At 44.9% G+C, this 18,492-nt stretch overlaps 1 protein-coding gene across 1 annotated transcript in view; it reads right to left on the bottom strand.

Annotated features, from left to right (window-relative positions):
* The window catches only part of AMPH (amphiphysin), a 120,836-nt gene that overhangs the window by 49,414 nt on the left and 52,930 nt on the right, over positions 1–18,492 (bottom strand). Inside the window, exons 3-5 of the mRNA XM_056857252.1 lie at positions 18,433–18,487; positions 4,719–4,813; positions 959–1,054 (exon numbers count right to left, since the gene is read on the bottom strand). Coding sequence (XP_056713230.1) covers positions 959–1,054; positions 4,719–4,813; positions 18,433–18,487 — 246 coding nt within the window. The remainder of the gene's footprint in view (positions 1–958; positions 1,055–4,718; positions 4,814–18,432; positions 18,488–18,492) is intronic.

The following is an 18,492-nucleotide window of genomic DNA, read 5'->3' as shown; positions in this document are numbered from 1 at the left end:
CCATATTACTTTCTCTTATCATTTAGACCTAAATTTTCCAGCCATATTGTCTAAAATAAGCACACTGAATGGAAAAAAAATGTTGGTAAATGCACAGTTATGAGCTTCAACTCAGACTACGGATGAAAGACAGTGGCCATTTACGCATGGGAGGTTTTGCCTTGGATTTGCCACTCTTTAGAGGCACATTTTCCCCATTCAAATTCTCAAAACTCAACAATAAGCCCCCATGCAGAGTTCTGAGAATTTGGATGGGGAAAATGTGCATCTAGAGAGTGGCAAATCCAAGGCAACACCTCCCAGGCGTAAATGTCAAATGCCAACAATGTGCTGAAGGGTGGATCCCTAAATTTTGCATCTGAGCCTATTTGAATAAGTAATAGAGAAACTGCAACCACAGAACTTATTCACATCATCAAATTCCATTGTGATGGGTTATTTATGGCTTGCTTCATAAAGTGTGGTGTAGTGGTTATAAGGTCAGACTAGGAACTGGGAGACCCAAGGTTGAAATCTCCACTATGCCCACTTGCTAGGGCAATTTTGGGCCAGTCACACTCTCAGCCTATCAGCCTAACCCACCTCACTGAGTGGTGGTCGTGAGCAGGAGGAGGAGGTTTTTATATGCCGACTTTCTCTACCACGTAAGGGAGAATCAAACCATTTTACAATCACCTTCCCTTCCCCTCCCCACAACAGACACTCTGTGAGGTAGGTGGGGCTGAGAGAGCTCTAAGAGAGCTGTGACTAGCCCAAGGTCACCCAGCAGGCTTCATGTGGAGGAGTGGGGAATCAAACCCAGTTCTACAGATTAGAGTCCACCACTCCAAACCAACGCTGTTAACCACTACAACATGCTGGCTCTCAAATAATCCTCAAATAATGAGGATAAAATGGAGGAGTGGAGAAAGATGTGAGCCACCATGTGAACTGGCCCTAAACAAAGACTTTGCCATACCTTAATATCAGGAAACTGTCCCAGATATGTATCCAAGGTCAGCAATGATCCATCCACCAGCTTTTGATGAAAATCTTCCCAAAGCACATCACACTTCTGTGAAGCGAGAATATAGCAAAATGAAGATTATAATTATAAGCAATTATAATCCATATGCGCTGGTGTGCATGTTTGCAAATGTGTTTATCACACTCACACCTTACATGTATGACACTTAAACCAGTGATGGGTACACAAGTCCTTGCTTTGATTTTTAATAGAATTCTGTTCTGAATAAGCATATTTTAAATGTCCAGGAATTTCCCAACCCAGAGACGGCAACCCAGAGATGGCAACCCAGAGATAGTTATGGTACTAAAATTGTGGAATTCCCTTCCCAGGAAGATTAATCTATTCCCCTCAATCATTGACCTTTTATGCATGGGTTGTTTCCGTCGACATCAAGCCTTCAGGGTACTTCAGGGCTTTGTTTTCTTTATGCATGTATTTTCCGACCTCTAGAAGTCACCTCGCTCTCCCCTTGCGTTTTCCCCATGTTTTGTGGATGCTGTTTCCCCCCGAGTTTAATGTCTGCCTCGATCCCAAATCGAAACCTGGCCCTGTGCATACTTGGCAATTCAGGTTTTCTCCCCTCGCTCATTCTCGCTTCCCCTCCCTCTTGTCTTTCCCTCCCATCCAACTCCTCCCCTTGAAGCTGGAATACTACAAGGTTGCTTATTGGTCAGTTTCACAGCAAGTGTGGTCAGTTTCAGATCTCAGCCTGATGGAACAGGTTTTATTAAATTTGCTACTAGCAAGACCGCTGAAATAAAAAAGACCTATGAGGCTGCTTAGTTGACCAGTTTCAGGCCTCAGCCTGATGGAAAAGTGTGAGAAAACAGCTTAACCAGCCCAGCTGACGTGGAGACACACAGAGAACCTACACAAACATGTGCACATGGATGCACACAGGAAGGGAAGCACTTGGTCAAAAGGGCATGGGGGGGGGGATTTAAACAACAGAAAGTGGCCAGGAAAAGAAAACAGAGGAAATCAGAGGAAAAAGTCGGGTGGAGGAGGGTTGCGGTGAATTGCAGCTACTTGGTTCAGTTAAAATGAAAGAATCCCGCCACTGTACAAAACCCATCCTTGGTTCAGATAAAACATTATGTACTGCAGCTAAACAAATCCACTCAGGCATAGTGCCTAATGCAGCACAATGTGTGTGCGTGTGTTTGTGCATGACTGAGAGCTTCCCTTTTGCCAGTTTAAGGGTCACAGGGTTTTTTTATATATGCAAAACTCATACGATAAGCGCAAAGACCCATTTCATCTGCCAGTATTGATCTAAAGCTCATATTAAAACTGTAATTTGGAATAAGGAAACTGAAGTTCCCCTCTGTGACACTGAACTTGGATTTGAGCCACCACAACCTCAGCAGATTAAAAAAACTAAACAAAACAGTTCTTTGCATAAGCTGTAGCAAAAGCCTTACAGGGCAGTTTTCACTGGCACTTTCCTTAAGCGCATTAGTGTCGGTGGGCGGGAGCAGTGATGGACTTGAGACAACACGACAGTGTCGATCCAAATTAAAAGGATCATTTCAATTACGCTTAAAATACTACTTGTGCTGCACATGTAGACGGCCACTCTTTGAACCAGGGTTGCCAACTCCAGGTTGGGAAATGCCTGGAGATTTGGGAGTGGAGCCTGGGGAAGGTGGAGTTTCAGGGGGAAGGGACCTCAGTTGGGTATAATGTCACAGACGTCACCCTACAAAGTAGCCATTTTTTCCAAGGGAATTGATCCAGGGGAAATGCTTGAGATCTGATCATCAATCTCTTCTTGTGTTTTCAGCCCCTAGCCAGTCCAGTAAACTGGCTCTATGGATATGACTAACTAATATTTCCAAAGTTATTGACAAAAAGGCAAGTGACAGGGAGAGGGTGTTCAAGAGGAGGAGAGAATATCCCAGTACAAAGAAAATTAAGAGACTATAGCCCTTTTAAAAACATAAGAACATAAGAAAAGCCCTGCTGGATCAGACCAAGGCCCATCAAGTCCATCAGTCTGTTCACACAGTGGCCAACCAGGTGCCTCTAGGAAGCCACAAACAAGACGACTGCAGCAGCACCATCCTGCCTGTGTTCCACCGCACCCAAAATAATAGGCATGCTCCTCTGATACTAGAGAGAATAGGTACGCAGCATGACCAGCATCCATTCCAACTAATAGCCATGAATACCCCTTTCCTCCATGAAAATGTCCACTCCCCTCTTAAAGCCTTCCAAGTTGGCAGCTATCACCACATTTTGGGGCAGGGAGTGCCACAATTTAACTACCGGTATGCGTTCTAGAGGGAGAAAAACTTCTCCCTGTCCACTCTCTCCAAACCATGCATAATTTTATAGACCTCTATCATGTCTCCCTTTAGCCGCCTTCTTTCCAAGCTAAACAGCCCTAAGCGTTTTAACCTCTCCTCATAGGACAGTTGCTCTAGTCCCCTAATCATTTTGGTTGCTCTTTTCTGCACCTTCTCAAGCTCTGTAATATCCTTTTTTAGGTGTGGTGACCAGAACTGTATACAGTATTCCAAGTGTGGTATCACCATAGATTTGTACAAGGGCAGTATGATATCAGCAGTTTTATTCTCAATTCCTTGTCTAATTATGGCCAGAATGGAATTTGCCTTTTTGACAGCAGCCGCACACTGGGTTGACATCTTCATCGAGCTATCCACTACCACCCCAAGATCCCTTTCTTAGTTTGTTGCTTTTTCAGTTATTTCCATCTGTGTATACTAAGAGGCTGGCAACTGTGCATAGATGCTCCCAGTATGTGCTTGCCACCATATTGTATGACAGGGGCAGTGTGCAGATTTTCAGCTTTGGTACATGTGAACCAGAATCCTGAAAAATCAGACTTTCACGTAGCGTGTACAGAGGCTCTATACACACGCAAAAATCGGTGTTGCCCCTATCAGACAACATGGCAATTGTGCATACTGGATGGCTCATGAGTGGCATGCACTTCCGATATTAGCAAGATCCTGCTACACACAACTGAAATGCCTGAAAAGGGTCATTGTAGTAGAGATCCTTGCCCCATCCTATGGAAACAATAACCTTGACAATAATCTACTGTCCAGTGAAGGCAAAAGATTGTTTATGGTATAAGTACACACACGGTGAACAAAGTGCAGCACACTTAGAGCTCGTCTTCTGTTTTAACAGAAGGTTACAAATAATTATAAGAACCTAGTAAGCATCGCCAAGGAAATAAACTCTGCTTTTAGCAGCGCAACGTTTAATCACAGCAGTACGCAGAATGACAGTGATTACTACATCAGAGCACATTAACGGCAACCTTGGTCGTTTCCCCATCCATTTGCAGAGATGTCTGAGATAAATCAAAACCTTGGACATTTCCTATAAATTCACAGGACTTTCTTGAATAAATGAGTAGCATTTTCTGTGGCAAATATTTAGATCACACGGAAGGCGATGCATCCAATGCATTTGCAGCATCATGGCTAATTCCAAACATGCTAAAATGAAATCAATTGCTTGCTCCCTTGAAATGAAAACCAATCTTTTAACAGTAACTAGATTTATTCTTTCTTCATGCCTCGTTAAAAAAATAAAATCCAATTTTTTGGGCGTAAACGCTTTATTTTATACAATAAAGTCTATCGGGTCCTGTAATGTTCCCATTCCCAAACGACAACCCGCCAGAAACTTCCTCGGCCATAACATTTCTTCTCAGTTCTGTATTTCTTACCTCCCCAACCGTCTTCACGTCTTCCCGGCCATACCACTCAGGCTCATAGACTTCATGCAGGGACTCTGTAAGCTTCTTAGAAGCATCTTGCATGCCTAGAGAATGGGAAGAAAAAGAATCTATTGCTGGATGGACGGCTACGTCACAGGAGGACTACCGTTTGAGATAGCACGCAGATCAACGACTACTGCTTAAAATAAACATAACATCAATGCCTAATTCGGTACAGAACGGTTCCTCATTGGAACAGGCTTCCTTGGGAGGTGGTGAGCTCTCCTTTTTTGGAGGTTTTTAAGCAGAGGCTAGATGGCCATCTGCCAGCAATGCTGATTCTATGACCTTAGGCAGATCATGAGAGGGAGGGCATCTTGGCCATCATCTGGGTATGGAGTAGGGGGTCACTGGGGGTGTGGGGGGGAGGTTGTTGTGAATTTCGTGTCTTGTGCAGGGGGTTGGACTAGATGACCCTAATGGTACCTTCTAGCTCTAAGATTCTATGACTTTATTCTATGATTCTACGAAATAAGGGGAAGGACCAGCCTGGAATTAGAACTAATGTGTGTGAAAGTCATACATCACAATTTTTACAAAAAGTGACAATATTCTATTAAAAACAAACCAATCCAATTTGTTTTTTACTTAGCTTTTTTCTGGCACATTTTCCTAAACAGAATCTTTGTCTGTTCTACTGCATCTGCTCTGCTTTGGAAGTATTTCCAGTGTTAGACTCAGAATCAAGCCTTTTTCCATTCCTCCTAATTGCTTGTTTCCTTTAGGGGAAACTTTCCTGGCCCTACACTTACCTGGGTCTGAGGCAGAGGGACTTTGGGGGGGGGGGGCACTGGACCCTTGTGCCATCAAGGGATGGCAAGAGCCCAAACCAAAAGAGAGAAGCAGTAACATTTGTTAACACTAACAGCACAGCAAAAAGGAGAGGGCAGAGGAAGCCAGTTCATTGCTCCCCACTGCATCCCATATAGCATTCTAGTGATAAAGGTTGAAACAAAATTGAACTTGGGGTGGAATAAGAGAGAACAAGCATTTTTAGCCTGTGATTTTTTCAAAATATTCGGGGGAGCAATTTCAGGGAAGAATCAGAGTAACAGGATGTAGGGTTGCCAGGTCCCTCTTCACCACTGGCGGGAGGTTTTTGGGGCAGAGCCTGAGGTGCGAGGGGTTTGGGGAGGGGAAGGACTTCAATGCCATAGAGTCCAGTTGCCAAAGCAGCCATTTTCTCCAGGTGAACTGATCTCTATCGGCTGGAGATCAGCTGTAACAGCAGGAGATCTCCTGCTAGTACCTGGAGGTCGGCAACCCTAACAGGAAGAGCAAAATACCTCCCCCTCCCCTATCACAAGTCTAGGGTTGCCAGGTCCCCCTGGCCACCTGCGGGGTATGAGGGGTAGGGTTGTCAGTTTGGGAAACTACTGGAGATTTGGAGGTGGAGCCTGGGGAGGACAGGGACCTCGGTGGGGTACAATGCTGTAGAGTCCACCCTCCAAAGCATCCATTCTCTCCACCAGGGGCACTGACCTCTGTACCCTGGGGATGAGATGTAATTCTGGGGATCCCCAGGTGCCACCAGGAGGCTGGCATCCCTACACGAGTCTGTCCCTTCGAGTTCACCTGCACATTCATGGTAAGTCAGCAAATGTGCCCAGGAACACACACAGGCCAAAGTAACATGCAATTCTGCTTTTGTGCAGTATAGTCCAAACAAAGATTAAGGTGGTATTTTGACATATTATGAATGTCAGGCCACCTACAAACAGAAGGCACTTCTATCCATAGAACAGAATTTTCCTGCCACCCCCCTCCTCCTGCTGCGGCCCACTGAGCTCCCCAAAACCCACCTCCTGCAGAATAGGAACAGCATGAGCGGTGAACTGGGGTCTGAGAAGAGGGGGAAATCAGCAAAAGGGAAGGGGGAATGAGCAAAAAAGAAAGAAAACTCCCACTTTCTGCTGACATAGGCTGTTACACATGGCTAGGATGTCATTGGTTTGTCCCTCTCAATCTCACACTTTTCTAAACATTTTTCTAAACCAAGATTAAAAAATCAAATGCATGAAAGGGACGCAGAGAATGAGAAGAGTCAGGCGGCAGGGAAAAGAAGGCACTGTGGTGCGCACGCACACACACACACACACACACACACACACGAACCCCTGGTGGGCAAGGGCTGGCTTACTTCCTCCTCACGCTCACTCCACCTTGCCTGGTACTGGAAGTGGGGTGGGAGATGCTGGCTTGCAACGGGAGAGAGCTTTTCCCTCCGCCGGCTGAACAGGCACCCAAGCCCGCAGGAGGGCCGGACATCCGGCCCTGGGAGGCTAGAGCAGCATCCAGGCTGCTTCCCGCTAGCCTCCCTGCTCCGTGGCTCCCAAAAGCTGTACGTTGTGCTCCCTGATGGGGAGTCAACCCAAGCGCTGAAACGCACTAGAAACACCTACAGCTGCTGCAAGGCTTCATTTTAAATCAGGATAAAGCAGGACTTGGAAAACCTGGGGTAGTTTTGGAAGGAAGTGGGTTGATCCCGCAGGCGGGAGAGGAACATGCATGTTGACTGGGGAGATTCGTTACATTCATAGGAGAGTCGCAGGACAAAATGGCCATGCGTTAAAACCCATAAACTGAGTGGGAGCCAGTCCTAAATCTGTGGAGGATATGAGGGCTGGCTGCTGATATTTTTTACTTTGGTGAAGCTTTCGATTTTAATGTTCTGGTGTTGGCTCTGGCTGGCTTTGGAAGGCACCTGGAGTAGCTATTTATGGCAAGCATGGCAGGACAAACAAATAAAAATATCATTTGCAAGAGGCAAAGAGGGGTATGTTTCTGCCTGATTGTTTGAGGCTGGGTGGTTCCTGAGCTTTGGGGTGCACCTGTCCGAAAATCTCCTTTTCGCCTCCGGTGTGTGCTCCAGTTCATGGTCCTGCAGAAAGGGGCTTCTGCTCAGTGAGATGAGTCAGCTGACTGCTACTGCCTAACTCCTGGGGGTGGCATCACAGCTCACAGTTGTATCTCAGAGTTCATTAGAGGTCAGGCTCTGTAAGATGGCACAAAGGTTTCCTGGGGACTTGCATCATCCGGTGCTTCTGAACAGGGACTTCTAACAGGGAAGCTGCACTTGGGAATAAAGTGAGCGTGTTCAAGTGAAGCAGGAGAGAATCCCCCCCTACAAGGACATAAATTTTCACCACATCAAGGACAGTGTGCCACATTATCCTTCCTGCTATGAAAATCTGCACCAACAAACCCCTTAAGAACCAGCCAGGAAAAATACCTAGGCCATTTATGCTTGGAAATTAGCAGCGCGTTCCAGGCTGAAGTGCCTCGCAGCTTTTTTTTGAGTTTTGCACGTTGAACCATCATTTAGAAGTGACTGCGAAGCCGGCACATACCTACTTCGCATTTCTTAAGAGCCCCTTTAATGCAACCTTTTGAGTTTGCTCCGCCCTTGCTAGGAAGAATCTCCTCAAAGAAGCATGCAAAATTCACAGGCGTGCCTTAGCTATGAAAACGGAGGTTGCTAATGGAAGGAACAAAGGAGCAGGCAAGTGGGGTGGTGGTGGTGGAATTTCTCCTTTTGCATCAGGACCGTGAATAAGCATTTTAAAGGTGGCATTTAAAAAAACAGCTTTGATCAAGCATCAAAACTGACCCTGCATAATGATGGCCCCAGTGTTTTTCAGGGGGTGTCACATGTATGATTATCTTCCTACTAGGCGGAATCCCTGGGTGTATGTTTGATGTATGGAGCTCTTGGCCCTCAGGAGCAGGTTAGTTTCTTTGAAGCTAGGGTTGCCAAACTGGAGAAGCTGAGGGAGGGAAACAGGTATGTGTACGAGATCTTCAGAGATCTACTCAAATACTCCCAATCCTGTATAGACAGCTCCTCTGCTGTTGTGGAGATTGAGGGTCCTGAGGTTGGAGGGCACCGGGCTGAAGAGGAGGGACATGATCCCTTAGATGGGATCCCTTCTGCAGATGACAGACCAATATCCTCTTGTATGGAAGATACGCTTCTGTGTTTGGGGGGTGGTAGGCTCTTGGCAGTGAGCGATTTGATTAATAGCTAGGGAGCTTCTGATTTGGGACAACTCAGTTCAAGGGGATGAAAGTGTAAACGTTAAGGGTATTACTGGTAGCAGGAGGAGGAGGAGAAGGAGAAGAAGAAAAAGAAGAAGCAGAAGAAGAAGCAGAAGAAGAAGAGTTTTTATATGCCGACTTTCTCTATTACTTAAGGAAGAATCAAACCAGCTTACAATCACCTTACCTTCTCCTCCCCACAGCAGACACCCTGTGAGATAGGAGGGGGAGCTGAGAACGGTGACTAACCCAAGATCACCCAGCTGGCTTCATGTGTAGGAGTGAGGAAACAAATCCAGTCCACCAGATTAGCCTCCGCTGCTCATGTGGAGGAGTGGGGAATCAAACCCGGTTCTCCAGATCAGAGTTCACTGCTCCAAACCACCGCTCTTAACCACGCTGGCTCCCAATAGAACTTGGAGTGAGAATAGGATGACAAAAGAGGGCCATGTTTGGAGACAAAAGAGCCAAGGGAAGCAAAGGCTGATTGGGAGTGAAACATGTTATCAATGTCTATGTGCCAATGCTAGAAACCTCCAAGCCAAAATGGAGGATCTGGAGTGCTTGGTGCTCAATGACAATTCAGATAAAGTGGGTGTTTCGGAATTGTGACAGAATAGGGAAAATCAATGGGATATGGACATCCCCTGGTATAAGGTTAGGGTTGCCAACCTCCAGGTACTAGCTGGAGATCTCCTGCTATTACAACTGATCTCCAGCCAATAGAGACCAGTTCATCTGGAGAAAATGGCCGCTTTGGCATTTGGACTCAAGGGCATTGAAGTCCCTCCCCTCCCCTAACACCACCCTCCTCAGGCTCCGTCCTAAAAACCTCCTGCCGGTGGTGAAGAGGGACCTGGCAACCCTAAGGGGTCCCCACTGTGGCGTCCAAAGTAAGGAGGGAGGTATTGTGTTTGGCTCGTCTTATGCGGCAGCCATTATAGGTTCCATAGGTGTCCGTATGCTCAAAAAGGTTGGGGGCCCCTGCTCTCATTCATTGCATTTTAGGCTTTTTAAAAACGGATGTCTACAACCACAGAGAAACAGAAGACATCTTGCACAACTGCAGGGCTACAGCGAATATTCTTCCCTTTCAGAAAGAATGTATCACCCAAATGAGGATGATTTTCATAATACTCTGGGGGACTATTATTTCACACTGCTGCAAATTAATCCATCCAGACGGTAAGAAAAGAGACAATAAAGCATGACTGAGCATAAATATATTGTCTTCAGACGGTTCAATGGCTAAAAAATGTACATATTACAGAGGCATTTCTATTCACACTTGGCCTATTCTTAGCAAACACTGCTCAGCTCTCTCCAGAGCACACTGAATATGCAACACAAAACCTGTTTCTTTCAATATTGCACCAGAATGAAAATCCAGCTCAGTCACAGATCAGGTACTGCGCAAATAAAAAGAAAGAGTGAATCCATACACGGGTGGCAATATTTCTCATTTTTATTATCCAGTATTCTAGTTACGCCTCTAATTTGCAAACATTCAAAAACAACTAGAATAGAAAGGATTCTTCGGCCATATGCTTGGCTTGAGACTGGGACTGTCACTTTCCTGGTTCTGGCAGGGGACTGGCAAAGCTCCCTGTTCTGTGCCCTCACTCAGTGAAGTAGTAGGGAGTGGGGGTGGCGGGAAGGCCTAGATCGATACCTGGACATCACTTCCTGTTTCAGAACAGGAAATGATATCATGATGCTCTACCAATTTTAAAATATCTGTGGTAAAAACCATAGAAATTTTTGAAATTCCCAGAATATCATGTCACTTCCTGTTTCAGAACAAAAAGTGACATCCCAGAAGTGTCCACCCTCTTCAATGCTACTGAGAATTGCAAGGCAATGGCTTGTGGCCTTACTTGACAGGTGCCTCCCCCTCCCTCCATAGGGTGTTTCTCATTGATTTTCCATCACAGAAATGAAATGAATTAATGTCAATACATTTATTTTACAGCCAACATCCCCTCTCCCATGCTATGGCCACTGTTGGCCAACGGTGCCCCTAATGGGCATACAATCCAGTCATGATGGACCACATGCATGTGCTAACCACAGTACAATCACATCAGCCCTTTCTCAAGCTGCCGTGACTGTGCAAATCACAACAGCCAAATGTGCAGATTCCATGAAATCCTGGTTGGCAGTCCAGCTGCCTCCAGATAGCCGTTAAGTAGGGCTTACCAGCTGTATTAAGTCAAGACCACTGAAGTCTTGACTTAATCCTGGCTGGGTTAGCAAATCTGTCACTAGTCGCAACAGTCCTGGAGATAATTAAGTGGGGGCTGTTGGCTGCATGTCAGAGCTTGGCAACCTTTTAGAATGAAAGAGCCAAGTCAAAGTTCAGGGCAAGAGATCAACAAAGAGCCAGTATAAGTAGGGTTGCCAGCTCCCTCTTCGCCACCAGTGGGATGTTTTTGAGGTGGAGCCTGAAGAGGGCAGGGTTTGGGGTCCAATTGCCGAAGTGGCCATTTTCTCTAGGTGATCTAATCTCTATCGGCTGGAGATCAGTTGTAATAGCAGGAGATCTCCAGCTAGTAACTGGAGGTTGGCAACCCTAAGTATAAGACCCTTTCACATAACTGAAACTACACAAGTTAACATTCATGATAACTGACATGTTGATCTATAAAGTATCTGCAGCTCAAGAACACTTGGAAGTCCTTTATTAGGAAATGGTACACATGAGATCTCACAATAAGTGATAAATATACACAGGAGGACTCTGATTGATTGTTTTAGTGCAGTGGCATAAATCTGTGTAGGATTCATATGGATTACTGACAGTTGTTCAATTTATTGTTTCCCTTTCTGTAAAGCATCTTTAAGAAGTCTTTTAGCCTTTGCCTGCTATTCCTTCACATACTGGTTACCGCCTACCTACCGTCCGATACATCTTAACTTAAGGATTTTCTTTTCTTTTTTAAAGAGACATATGTTGTTCTGCACCAAGCCATATTTGTGGCTTAAGCTGTAGGTTGCTGACCCCTGTTGTATGGCTAAAGGGGAAAACGGAAACATTTGGTGAAATTCGGGGGTTTTAAAGGAAAGTTTGGAGGAACACTAGGGAAAAAATGGTGTTCGTTCTACTCTTCGAGTTCCACCTTGCTTGAGACTGCCACCCCCCTTTCCCCCATCCCGTTTGGGGCTGCTTGGGGGTGCAGCCGTATTTCCACCTTGAACTGTTTCCAGTAATTTTGTGGACACTCTTCATTCAGTCTAGCAGCTGTGTGCCTGTCAGCAGATGGAAGCCGGTCAGGCTCGCACATTTGTGCATCTATTTACGTTAAGATTAGAGCCGATCAGGCCCGTAAAATTGTGCATCTTCTTTTCATTGTAATTTTAGGGAATAGCCGGTTTGGCTTTGGTTAAGTTTATTGCATTGGATTATTTTGTTACTTGTGGATGTTTATAGGTTTATTTGATGAATTTAAGAATATAAGTTTTTGCCATTGAAAAAAGTATTGGACGGTGTGTTCTTTTATAGGAGCCCTTCGTGCTGTCATTTTCTATTAGCCAGTTCTATTACAGCATAGGTACTTGTTTGCATTTAACCTCCAGGTACTAGATGGAGATCTCCTGCTATTACAACTGAGCCCCAGCTAATAGAGGTCAGTTCACCTGGAGAAAATGGCCACTTTGGCAATTGGACTCAAGGGCATTGAAGTCCCTCCCCTCCCCAAACCCCATCCTCCTCAGGCTCTGCCCCAAAAACCTCCTGCCGGTGAAGAGGGACCTGGCAACCCTAAGGGGTTCATGGCACCTGCCAAGTGTTTTTAGGAAGTGGACAGGACCAGGAAGGGCTTTTGCTCTGCAAGGATTCTGATTGGCTGTGCAGATTTTTATTTTAAAAAATTGCTTTAGCAGCAGATGCCACCACAGCACAAGGATCTGCACTATGTTACTGAAGTTAAGCTGTAGCAATCCTTTTGTCGCGGCCTCGGCCTCCTGCAGCAGCCACTTTGTTCCAGCCCCCAAGATTGGGGACCCCTGTGCTATAATGGCTCTAATGATAATACATTAGTAAAGAGTTCAGTGTTTTTAATGTTATAAAGTTTAACGTGGATGTCCAAATATGCTGGCAGTCCTACATATTGTGACTCTATGAGAGAGCTTTTGCCCAAACCATACACTTGCTTTTCTTTAATACAGAGTTTGTTTTCCGCCTTCACTTTTTATTTTATTTTTCCTCCCTCACAGGCAGAAAAAAATGAAGATAAACGTGCTTCACAAATTTGTGAATATGCCACATAGTACAATCGCTTATGCTAAGTATAAAGGTTACATTTTATATTGTTAAATCAGTTCAATAAGGTTTGACAGGAAAGTAAATATTGCATATATTCACATTTTCCCCAAATTTCCATTAAAAAAGCAATATTCCCCTATGGCTTCAAAATTTCTGGAAATATTACATCTCTATATATGGCCTCACAAAGCCATTACAGTTCACGACAGAATTTGCTTTCCCGGATCAGACCCATAGCTAGGGATGTTAGCCTCCAGATGGGATCAGGGGATCCCCCAAAATTACAGCTCATCTCCAGACTACAGAGATTTAGTTCCCCTGGAGAAAACAGATGCTTTGGGGGGTGGACTCTATGGCACTGTACTCCACCGAGGCCCCTGACCTCCCCAGGCTCCATCCCCAAATCTCCAGGAGTTTCCCAACCTGGATCTGGCAACCCTACCCACCCCCATCTCCTGCTGGTGGCCAGGGGGGACCAGGCAACCCTATGGACCACAGTGCTAAAAATCAAAGACCAAGCAATGGTTAACTTGGAAGCAACAGGCTGATGTGCATGAAGATTATCCATGGACTACAGGTAGGGTTGCTGGTCCCTCTTCGCCACTGGTGGGAGGTTTTGGGGGTGAGGAGGGCAAGGTTTGGGGAGGGGCTTCAATGCCATTGAGTCCAATTGCCAGAGCAGCCATTTTCTCCAGGTGATCTGATCTCTATCGGCTGGAGATCAGTTGTAATAGCAGGAGATATTCAGCTACTACCTGGAGGTTGGCAACCCTAACTACAGGAATAGTACACCCAGAGAAAAGGTAGTTGTCTAATGCTAAGATTACATCTAAGGCAGCCTTGTGAAATTATTTCTACAAATCCAGGTTTTTATATATGTGTACAAGAGCATTTAAATGCAACTCTTCTAACATGTACCCTTCATTTTATAATGTACAGAGAACACTTCCTTGTATTTTTTATACAACAGAATTTGGGGGTGGTATCGAATTCATAGGCAATTAATTATCCTTCATATTAGGTTCCTTGCTCTTGTTTCTTCTAATTGCCACCAAAATGCTAGACATGACAAGTTCAGGGGGGGAGATGCTGTGCATGAATGAAGGAGCAATTGAGTATTAATTGCTAAATGTGTATCATTTGTTGCTAGTTAACTGGATCATTCTATTTAATAAGCAGGAATAAAGAAATACTGATGTCAGATCTCAAGACAGCAAAGGGAGGTCAGGGAAGAAAGCTGCCCTAATCCAATTCTAATCATTGGTTCACCTAACCCTTCTGTACCGCCTAGTCTGACTGGCAGCGACACTTCAAAAAAAAAAACACACAGGCACAGGGATGGTCTTCCCCAGCTTGCAATTCCAATATCCTTTAACTAGAGAAGCCAGCGATTCAACCCAAGAGCCTCAGCATGCACAGCCTGTGCTCTGCCACTGGGAAGGGGAGGGGCCGTAGCTCAGTGGCAGAGCATCTGCTTGGCATGCAGAAGGTCCCAGCATCTCCAGTTAAAGGGACCAGGCAGGTAGGCGATGTGAAAGACCTCTGCCTGAGACCCTGGAGAGCCACTGATGGTCTGAGTAGACAATACTGACTTTGATGGAACAAGGGTCTGATTCAGTATAAGGCAGCTTCCTGTGTTCATGTGTTCACATCAAATTAGACCGAGCACTATGAGGAAAGGCTGAGGGAGTCGGGAGAAGAGGAGGTTGAGGGGGGACATGATTGCTCTCTTTAAGTAATTGAAGGGCTGTCACTTAGAGGAGGGCAGGGAGCTGTTCCTGTTGGCAGCAGAGGATAGGACTCGCAATAATGGGTTGAAATTGCGGGCAGAAATGTACTGGCTGGATATTAGGAAAAAATCTTTTACAGTAAGAGTTGTTTGACAGTGGAATCAGCTACCTAGGGAGGTGATGAGCTCCCTCTCACTGGCAGTCTTTAAGCAGAGGCTGGACAAACACTTGTCGGGGATGCTCTAGGCCAGTGGTTCCCAACCTTTTTTTGACCAGGGACCACTAGGACTTTTCTGTTCGGTGCAGGGACCCCAAAGTTCAAAATAAAAATTCCGAGAATTTGAAAATAAACTTTAATCGTAACTGTTAGTTAAACATTAAACTTAGAATAATATTTGAATATATTTTTATAATAGAGAACTTTTAATTGAAAATATTAATTTATTATGGGTTTATAGCTTTGTTTCGCGGACCTTAATTTAGTTCTCGCGGACTCCCGGTTGGGAACCAGTGCTCTAGGCTGATCCTGTATTGAGCAGGGGGTTGGACTAGATGGCCTGAATGGCACTTTCCAACTCTATGATTCTAGGTCTACACCTCTCTAAGATTGTTTTACAATACCATCATTATCAGAGTTATGACTGTGCTTGGGCTGGCACTAGTTGTATCTGGTGACGAAGAAGGACTCATGGTGACCCCATCTATGGGGAGGGAAAAGGTGGTTTGCCATTGCCTTCCTCTGCATAGCAACCCTACTCTTCCTCGGTGGTCTCCCATCCAAGTACTGACCACGGCTGATCCTGATTAGCTCCCAAGCTCCGATGAGACCAGGCAAAACTTTGGAGTCAAGCTGGTATAGAAATCTGTGGAAAATCACCTTCCTTTGTCTTACCAATCTTTTGCTAAGTAAAGCTTTTAAAAGATGACTTTCATGCCCCCATTTCCATCATGATATTGGGATAGTCAACAATTCCCAATGACTCAAAAAGTCATTATGTGAATAATTGCTAAAGCAAAGCCCAGCTTGCAAGAAAAGATCAAGAAATTGATAAGAAATTGATAGGGAAAGCTCCTGGATATGATCTGATCCCCCCTGATTTAATTAAAAATAATGAGGAATGGTGGACCCCAACACTAGCCAAACTCTTTACACTCATTGATAGAATGGGAAGATTACCTAAAGGTTGGGAGATTGCTGTTATTGTCCCTATACATAAACAAGGGTCTATCAACGATCCTCAAAACTCTAGGCCAGTTAGTCTCCTTAGTACTGTAGGGAAACTTTATGCAAGATACTGGAACTTGCACGAAAACTTGCATAAAAGTTAAAAGCAAAAAACAACAACATAAAGTTTTAGAACAGAAATTAATAAAAATGAAGAAGAGAATTGGTGCCATCACTGCAAAATCCACAGCTTCAAAACACCCAACCCACACAATGGGAAGGCCATCTGTCAAAGAGGGGGGAGAAAAATCACACTACCGTTAACAAAAACATATGGCTTACAAGCGACAGGTCTGGGTGACTCTAAATGTAAAGCTAGCACAAAGCAAGTGTGAAAAGTACAGGAAGCTGCCTAATCCTGTTTAGAGAGAAGAACATTGTTCTGATCCACACAGTAAGAGACTGTTACAATTTATATGCATGGATCGCAGCCAACAAAATTAAAGCAAATGATAATCAATAGTGGCACAGTGCACAACATTGTTTTCCCCCTCCTTTGATATTTGCTTCCATTTGGAATCATAGCATGCAACCAACTTTCACATTTTAATTTGGAATATAATCATTCAGAACCATACCCCGGTCCATATTCCAGTGGACACACAGTGATCTGGCCCATTCATTTCCAATGGAAGAACTGGTCCATGCACACAGAATGCATGTCCAGAACTAATTCTTGTAAGGAGGGGGGTGCTCTAAGTGCACAGCTGCGTGCCTGATTCTTTAAAGCTGCATCAGGAAGAAGGCCTGCAGTCCTGGCCACCCAAACTCTCAAAACACAAATCTTCCTGTACTGTATTCATAACTGGACCCTTGCTCAAGATAAATCTGAGTGCAGTATGTGTGATGTACTATAAAAATTCTAAGTCAGCCATTGGGAAGGTGCAAAGGATGCCCTTCAGGTTATTCTGTACCCAGGGAAAACACTGCAATAGTATTTTTCACCTGCAATCAGTTCTAAATCTTTTTTTGCACCAGCATATTTGCAGAAATTATTAAGGAGGGCAACACCGCAGCTGGAGCTTGCTGGTCTCGCCTTTCCATAAATGTAGTAAGTACGGTATTTCACTCTCAATGTAAGACCGTCCCCCCAAAATATGGTTGTTAAGGGTGTGCACCTTTTCCCCCCAGTATTTTTGGGCTTCGGATTTATCAAACCTGGGATTTTTTTTTAATCCAGGTTTTCAGGATTTATTGAAAATTTCCAGGTTAATAAACATGAAGCCGAAAAATATCAAAAAAATCCAGAATATTTCAGATCTGCCCCGCCAGCCTTCTCTGGGGTATGGAAAAGGCCAGAGAGGTGGATCTAAAAGCAATCCACCCCCGCTGCTTCTCTGGACTCCAGAGAAGCGGTGTGTGTGTGTGGGGGGGTGGATTTCTGTCAGTTCCACCCCGCTGGAGTTCTCCGGACCCCGGAGATGGTCAGCAGGGCAGATCTGAAAGCAATCCACCACCCACCACTTCTTCGCAGCCCAGAAAAGCAGTGGAGGTGGATTTCTGTCAGAGACAGGTAAGTATGGAGGCAGAGAAGTGGGGGGGGGGGAATGGTGGTGGGCCAAAGCAGCCTGAATAATGCAAAAAAAAAAATAATAATCTGTTTTTTCAGCTCCCTTTATTGCTGACTTTTTGTTCATACCGGTAAAAAAAAAAACCCGGAAAATACCGAAAAGGTATTTTGGGGTTTATTTTAATTTTGGTATATCGATATGCACATCCTTAATGGTTATACATATATTTTTTAAAAAAACAAATGCACTATAACCTGTATGTTTTTTTGGAAAGCACATATGGGGGAAAAACTAGTTTTCCTTTCTGGTAAACAGGGTATACTTCTTGATGGTCATAGGTGCAAAGCAGGAACAGGAAGAGATTAGGCAAAATGGACGTTCTTTGTTAGACACTTAGAATTTGGGGGAGCAGGGTCTGAGCTTTTGCTATTGTTTATGGCCCTCCATAGGGTTGCCAACCTCCAGGCACCAGCTGGAGATCTCCTGCTATTACAACTGATCTCCAGCCGATAGAGATCAGTTCACCTGGAGAAAATGGCCGCTTTGACAATTGGAATATATGGAATTGGAGTCCTTCCCTTCCCTTCCCCTCCCCAAACTCCACCCTCCTCAGGCTCCGCCCCAAAAACCTCCTGCTGGTGGCGAAGACAGACTTGGCAACCCTAGCCCTCTCCATTATGCTGATCCTGTTGGTCTATATGGGCTTGCAGCAATCAGAATGGGGATTGGTTTCTCTCCAGCTGAATGCATAGCTAGTGGGCGGTCTTCTACCATAGCAGCCCCTTTCTGGAGGCAACTTAAGTGCATGTTATGCTCTTCACAAAATAACCGGTTTGTGGGAATGTTTAAAAATGACAAAGCCAAAGAAAGAAATGGTCACTTTGAATGCCATTACCTTTGACTGCAGCTAAATATCCCCGGAGTTCTCTTTGAAGCCTGGAACCTTCTGCCTGAA

The sequence above is a fragment of the Euleptes europaea genome, chromosome 11 (assembly GCF_029931775.1).
Source record: "Euleptes europaea isolate rEulEur1 chromosome 11, rEulEur1.hap1, whole genome shotgun sequence".
Lineage (NCBI taxonomy): Eukaryota > Metazoa > Chordata > Lepidosauria > Squamata > Sphaerodactylidae > Euleptes > Euleptes europaea.
Note: the sequence above shows the minus strand (reverse complement) of the source record. Positions and strands in the feature narration are given on the sequence as shown.